General features: G+C 44.1%; 1 protein-coding gene across 2 annotated transcripts in view; it reads right to left on the bottom strand.

Annotated features, from left to right (window-relative positions):
* Nucleotides 1-874: 874 nt before the first annotated feature.
* RIPK4 (receptor interacting serine/threonine kinase 4) overlaps nucleotides 875-7,552 on the bottom strand; it is a 30,226-nt gene continuing 23,548 nt past the window's right edge. For both annotated transcript variants that reach the window (XM_083500504.1, XM_083500505.1), the window contains exons 5-9: nucleotides 7,261-7,310; nucleotides 6,513-6,671; nucleotides 5,325-5,425; nucleotides 4,944-5,199; nucleotides 875-3,398 (exon numbers count right to left, since the gene is read on the bottom strand). In XM_083500504.1, the coding sequence (XP_083356630.1) occupies nucleotides 2,239-3,398; nucleotides 4,944-5,199; nucleotides 5,325-5,425; nucleotides 6,513-6,671; nucleotides 7,261-7,310 (1,726 nt within the window). In that variant the 3' untranslated portion in view covers nucleotides 875-2,238. The remainder of the gene's footprint in view (nucleotides 3,399-4,943; nucleotides 5,200-5,324; nucleotides 5,426-6,512; nucleotides 6,672-7,260; nucleotides 7,311-7,552) is intronic.

Raw genomic sequence — 7,552 nt, 5'->3', positions numbered from 1 at the left:
AGGAATTTCACCTGTCTTAGGAATTAAAGAAGAGAGACAAACTAGGACTGGGTGCCAGTAGCTCTTCTGCAGAGCTTTTCACATTGTTCTGATATATTCCCTAAGGCAGTCGGCAGCAGCACTCAAGGGAGAGCTGGGAAATTAGAAAATGCTTGCTGATGTTACACGATTATTGTATGGAAATGCTTAGCTATGTGGAGCATGTGCCTGATATTGTGAAAGACTGCCTAGATATATATATTAATAGGAAATTAAATACTCCACTATTAGCAGTGTGGCACCACTGCTTAAACTCTGATTTACATTTTAAACGAACAGAAAGCTACAGCAGGGAAAAGATAAAGGCAACCTGTAATTTTATTTTTGGAATTACCAAATACCCTTTTCATTTGAGAGAGCGTTTGAAAGTCAAAATTCACAATGAGCAGGCTCAGCTTAGTCAGCTGCCATCTTCAGCCCGGGTTCTTGATTAGTCAGTAAGAAATGCAAACAAATTTATTGCCTGCCAACTGACTTATTGATGGGAAATAAAATGTGTTTTAGCAGAAGTGGAATTTTTAGTATTTCTAAGCCACTATTAAAGAAAACCTAAAGCAAGCAATGAACTGTTTTTAAAAACAAAGCTGAGAGATTGTGTTCCATTGAGGACCAAGGTTCTTTGAAAAGCCCTGGCCCACAGCTGTGCTTCCTGCTAAAATGCAGATTGGGTGCAATATAGGTAGTGGCAGTGGGGTGTGTGTGTGTGTGTGTGTGTGTCACAGAGAGAGGGAGAGAGGAGAAACAAGATCAAGATTGTGAAATGCTTTTGCCCTTTGAACACAGTACATCCACAATTCAGTTTATCTCAAACACCATTTTAAAGGCAAACCACAGCTTTTTTTAAATGGATGAACCAGACTTTATTTGAACACTTGAAAAAATTATGAACATTACAAAAGGCGTATTAAAACATACCCATGTCTGAAGAGGCACAACTTTCTGCAGTAGAAAAAGAGGCACAACGAACTGAAATACTATATATACACAGTATATCTTTAAATTAGGCTACCGAACACAGCAAAATCCAGAAGGCAAGGCAGTACTGTACACGTGGTTCATAATCTACACCATTTAAAAACTACAACCATTCAAAATCATTTAAAGAAATTTAAACACACCTTGTGTGTGCCTATACAGTGGGCCCGCCACCTACACAAGGGTTTGGTTCCGGGGGTCCACATGCAAAGGCAGCATCGTGTAAAGTCAGGGACCCCATGAATGCCCCTCCTGCCCTGTGGGGCACAGGGCTGCTAACTGGGTTCTTGGAAGGTTTCAGGAGGTTCCTGGGAGCTCTTTCCCTGGCAGGAAAACCCACTGGGTGCACAAGTGGGGAATAGTGCACTTCCCCCACTCTTCATTTATTTATTTGCCCCTCCACTTCCAGCCCATTTTAAGTTTGCAATCGCTAAGTTGTGGGCCCACTCTGTGTGTGTGTGTGTGCGCGCACACACACACACGTACCAGTGTATTCTACACCACCAATTTCTATGCAATACTGCCTTCAGTTAACTTTTGAATGCTAACAGTTCTAATTGCAAAGACTTGCTGACTAGGGTAAAAGGAAAGCTCAACAATTTGAGGACACAGAAATGTGTGGCTTTGAAATAGGCACTTCTTACATTCTTTTTCAACAAACTCTTGCGCACTGTGAAACAGATTTTGATTGCTAGAGTACTTTTTGTACGCAACGGGGTGGGGGGTGGGAAAATCAATTTCAAAAACATTCTAGCATGATGTTTGAAGACACCTTCCCCATCATTTGTCTGAATGTAAAAACAAGAGAAAGATTGAAATATTAAGATACTGACTCTGTCCGGAACGCAACAAGTGTCTGCTTAAAGCAATGCAATGCAAATTGCTCCTCATACCATCTTCAGGGCAGATCAACTCCCCGCATTGCTGAAGCCCCAGGGAAAGAACATAGAGTCTTTACATATGGCTTGCTCAACAGCACATCACAGGAAAGTGTCGGGCTCCGTGCACAGGATTTCATGGCTCCTGCTCCCACGCTCCCTCGGTTCATTAGAACGCATTGCTACATCAACAATGCTGCTTCTGCCAGGATAGAACCCAGACTCACCTGCAAATTTAAGCAGACTCATACACATGACACAGGAGCAGTCAGAGGGAAAACCCTGATCGTCAGGCTCCCAGAGTCTCCATGGAAAGTCAAAAGACATAAACAAGCAGTCTGTTCACTTAGCTCTCACCGAGTAGCATAGTAACAGCACTGTATCCATTTTGTTTAGTCGTCTGCAGAGGGGTCTGAAATGTGAGGGCGCCATGCTTTAACAGAACCTCGAGGGTGCGTGGATGTCCGCCTTTCGCTGCCAGATGTAGAGCCGTGAAGCCTTCCTCATCGGGGTCGTTTACATTCTCTGGGCTGACAAGCTCCTCTACTACTTCCCAATGTCCATTTCCAGCAGCAAAGTGCAGTGCCGTCCTCTTGGAAGGCCCCTTGGCCAGGACATTGGCACCTTCTTCAACCAGCAACTTGGTGGTCGATAAGTGGCCCCTGCAGGCTGCCAGGTGGAGTGCAGTGCAGCCTTCGGCCGTCGTCGCTTCTACATCTGCGCCCCGGTTGAGGAGCATCCTCGAAGTGCCCGTGTGTCCGGTTTCAGCAGCAACATGGAGAGCGGTGTGGAGCGAGGCGTTTCTGATGTTGACATCCGACTTCAGGTCCACAAGTGTACGAGCTACTCTGTAATGCCCTCTCTGGGCTGCCAGGTGCAAAGGGGTTCTCCCATCCACTGTCTGTGCATTCACATTCACCCCGGACTGCTTGGCAAGAAGCTTCACGATGGACAGGTGACCTTGCCAGGCTGCATAATGCAAAGGCACCCAGCCTTCCTTCCCTTTGATATCTGCATTAACCCCTCTTCTCAGGAAGATGCGCACAATGTTCTCTTGGCCATACTGGCAGGCCACATGGATGGGAGCTCTTCCTTCAAAGTCTACTTCGTTCAGTGAGGCGTTCTTCTCCAGAAGAAGCCTGGTGCTCAGCTCATCCCCATTCAGCGCAGCAAAGTGAAGTGCTGTCCACTGGTCCTCATCCTTAGCGTTCACGTTGATTTTCCTCGCCAGGAGCAGCTCCACAATGCTTTTATTCTTCTTCTCTATGGCCATGTGGAGGGGTGTGGAACCTCTCTTGTTGGTCAGGTTGGGGTTGGCATTGTAAAGGAGGAGCCACTTGACACACTCTTCTTGGCCCGACTCAACAGCCAAATGCAGGAGGCTATAGTTCCCATCCAAAACCAGGTCAACGTCCTGCGGCTGGAGGATCTTCATCAGTTTGCCCGTGTCTCCAGATGCAATTGCCTCGGCCAGCTTTCTTTTCTGGATGTCCGTGGAACCAAGATCTGGAGAAGCAAAGAGCAACATTAGACTTCCATGACAACCATACATTAAAGGCACAAGAGAAATAAATAAATGGCAGCTCCACTCTTCATGCTACCAATGAAGCCAAAGTGTAGGAAGCACCTCCTCTTCCCCCGCTCCCATCTTTCTGCACACTGGGCAGGTGCCAACATGTCCATCTTCCACCTGGATTGTACTACTCATGCTGTGGGTAGGAGGGTTATCAGCTTTTGGGGCACATTACTCATGCAGCTTGCTAGGATCCCGTGTACTTGGTGTCTGCTGCACATGCACACAAGCAGCTAGGACAATTATGCTTCTGGCAATTTAGTGAAGTTCTATTGCTTTTCCAGGGAAAAAGAGTAACACGCATAGATGGGTGTCCAGCGTCATGAAATAGACTTTACAAAACACAATCTCCAATCCTCGTATGCAGATAAGGCTCCTAATCCTCAGAACAATGAAGGCCAGCTCATGGTCGAGCATTCATCTCTGTGTTGTGCCTCAACTATCTGACTGCAACGCTGTCTGACTTTCTAAAAAAACCAAAAAAATCTATCTGACTGCAATATGATTTGATGTGCCACAAATATAAACTCAGGTATCCAGGCAATATTCCTGTGGCTGAAAATATTCCTGCCACAATTATGAAAATTATAACCAACGTTCAGTGGTAGAAGATCATATGTTCAATTGCTGGCATCTCCAATTAAAGGATGACCAGGTAATAGGAATGGCCCTGCTAAAGACCCTGGAGAGCCGGTGTCAGAGTAGATAATACTGGGCTAGATGGACTACTAGCCTGACAGCTGCCTGTGTTCCCTATGCAGATTAATTAGCTCAGGTTGCACAATGCATTCTTCATACTATCATCTCCCTAGGAACACTCAGGACACATTTCATGGAAAGAAGCCTTTGACCCTCAAATGCCTATGTTTTAAGGCAGAACTGGAGAAACTCTGACCCTCCAGATGTTGCTGGACTATAACTCCCATCATCCCTAAGCAATGGCCATGTTGGCTGGTACTGATGGAGTCCAACAACACCTGAAGGGCTAAAGGTTCCCCAGCCCAGTTTTAAGGTCTTGGCAGAATTGTGGTGTGCAATTGGTTTGCTATTAAAGCAAGATAAAGATAATAATAAGATAAAGATCAGGCAACCCCTTTGAGGTGGAGGCTAACTTCACAACAGAAAGCCTAAGTCTATTGATTTCAATGGGCTTACTCTGAATATGACTTAGTTGGGTATCACCCCAAGAGACATCATGATCATTGCTCACAACTTCTTTGAAAGCCTATGAAAATGAGGGGGAGCAATGATTGATATGCATCATCTTAAAACACATAGCCAGCTGATTGCCATGGAAAAACGAGGGAGCGGACTTTGTGCTGGCTGTGCCACATCCTCCCACAAATGATCATCTCATGGCAAAGCTGCCTTCAATATAGGACATGAGAAACCACTAACTCCCACAGCCACCCAGTCCCAACACACACCCAAAATTTGTTTTTCCAAGTTATTGTTTGCTAAAACTATAAAACCCTTACCACTTTCGGAATTCTCTCTCTCAAATGACAGTGATAGGGAACCACGTGAAGAAAAGGCAGAGTCTACTGAGGACACTCCTGAAAGCCTCTTGTCACTGGAAGCAAGCCTAGATTCAGAAGCGCTACGGCTGAGTTCTTCAGGCTCTTCTGTTTGTGAAATTCCCGAGTCAAGTTGGGACAACAACTCTGAAAGGCTGTAATCCTTAGATGAGGAAGGTTCAGACCCTTGCTTTAGCTGGGATAGTCCAGGCAGCTCCTGGAACAAAGGGGGGGGTGGAAGAGGGAGGAAATTATAAATTAAAAGCGTTTGTCAAATGTTACCCAGGAGGGGAAGAAGGCACCAATATCAAATTATCTCTATTTTTCATATACAGTACATACCTTGGGGTAAGTCCGAGTATCCTTGGTGTCCTCCTGAACTATCAATTCCTTGTTTTCAGTCTCTGGCTTTTCACAGAGTTCTTCTGTTTCGGAAGTAATTTCTTAAAAACAAAAACAAAGGCCAAAGATTAGATTTATACTAGTAGAAGATGGGTCAAATAATATGTGCATCATTTACAGCGACTGTGTATATTTCCCATATGCCACAATCTCTTTCTCAACAACTGGCCAGTTTAGATAAGTGAAACTAAACTATCCAGCTGCTAGAGGATATTGCTTCCTACTTAGAAGTTTGGTCAACCACTCTATATAACATTATCATAATTTTTGAATCAAGGTGTTGATCCAAACTCCCACTGCTACAGCAACATATTTCCCCAATGTGCTTTACTTCCTCTGTGTAAGCAATTAACTCTGCGGAGAATTTCTGCCCTGTAAAGACTGTATTATGTCACCACAAAACCTACTGAGATGGAATAGAGTATGCCAGTTGCACAACATAGCAGGTTATGGAGCCATGTTCAAATCCGTCACCAGGAGAGAAGATTAGTTGCTGTGCCAAGTGAAGGATTTGCACCCCCACCCCAGCATGCTTTTGTGCAAACACACACACACAGCTTCAAGAAAACAGAATGCTGAACCAAATCCAGCAAGGCTCTTCCTATAGCAGAAATTGCAGAAGGCTCTTCTTATCCACAAAGTTAACTGCAACATAAGGAAGCCGCACAAACTACAATATGGCAGTAAAACCACCTTCAATCACCCGCTGTAACATTTCAGACTATGCTGATTCTTCAACCTGCTTTTTAAGGCTAATCAAACATGACCTTAACTTACTCTTCATGACACCTCTTTCATGCTACGGAATACACAGTAAGAAAAAGCAGATATCTAACATTTTACCTGGGATTTTAAGGATCAAAGCATTAAACCTAGGCAGCAACTTGGGGAGCTAGCCAGATCATTTGACATCTAAATCAACACTTTCATGATTGGACAAGTTCTTGTATAATCCCTTCCCTGTAGTGAGGAAGTGCCCCATACTGCTGCCTGCGCAAAAGAGTGGGTTGGGTATACTTTGCATTCATCATTTTTACAAGATTTTGGTGGAGCTCTACCAGGGATTAGTATAGTCCCGAACACTGAAATGACTCACTGGGTTTGCCAACTAGTCGGTAAAAAGTTTACCTTGAAATGTTGGCCTTTTGCTAGGATCATCTTGCCAGCACTTTTGCATCAGTTTGATCAAGCTGTTACACGCATGAGGTCTGGATCTGGAGACAGCTGGCAACTCTGGGCGGTGGCCATTCACTACTTTCACCATAATATGTAGAATATTATTCTCTTCTGCAAAGGAAAAGGCACAAATCAAGATTACTCCGAGAACTGAAGCAGCCTCTGACCAATATCACAGATCACCTTAATCAGAGTCCTCTTTACTGTTAGGGTTCTCTTTCTAGAAGAGAGAGGTATGCATTTCAACTGAGTCAAAGGTCTCATAAGTTAGGGTCTCTGAATCAGCTGGTAATGGCAGAAGGTATGTTGCCTGGCTCCCTACATACATTGCTTCAGGGTAAAGACTGCCTGCTCTTTACTTACATGACGTTGAGGTCTGAGCAGCTTGGCTAACTGTTAAGAGGACACTGGTGGATGCAACATGTCCCCATCTATTCATATGAGGGTAGATGCAATGACCCTTTTGTTCCTTATCAAGCCTGACACTCTATGGTCTCCAGTCTGGCTTTCAGTGCAGAAATAATAGCTGAGGTTTTGTCAAAGCTATGCGTGAAAGGTGTGGTTGTTAAGCAGCTAGAACAGATGTATAATTGGCAGTGATGAAGCTTGGGCATTCTGAAGGTGGGCATACCCTGATGAGACTTTTGTTTGATGTGCTCATCTAAAATATGATCCATTAAACAAGTATTTATTTGCTTACCTGAAAAGGGCTTTTTCTGTGTGAGAACTCCCCAGATAACAATTGAAAAGCTGCAAATAGAAACATCAGTTAATGTTAACTTTATAAAAATCATAGGATGCACTCTCTCTTTCTTGGTTACTGTTAGGCTTTCTAGTGCTAATCATCCCTGGCCATCAAATACAAATTAGGTATGCTAGAATTGAGAATGGGTCTCAAAAGAACGTAAGAATTGTCTTTGTAGACCAGACCAAGTTCTATCCTGGTGTCATTCAGATATTTATTGGACTACAAGTCCTATTAGTCCTAGCCT

Source organism: Podarcis liolepis (genome assembly GCF_965112155.1).
Source record: "Podarcis liolepis genome assembly, chromosome: 4".
In the NCBI taxonomy this organism is placed as follows: domain Eukaryota; kingdom Metazoa; phylum Chordata; class Lepidosauria; order Squamata; family Lacertidae; genus Podarcis; species Podarcis liolepis.
This window is presented reverse-complemented; position numbering and strand designations above follow the sequence as displayed.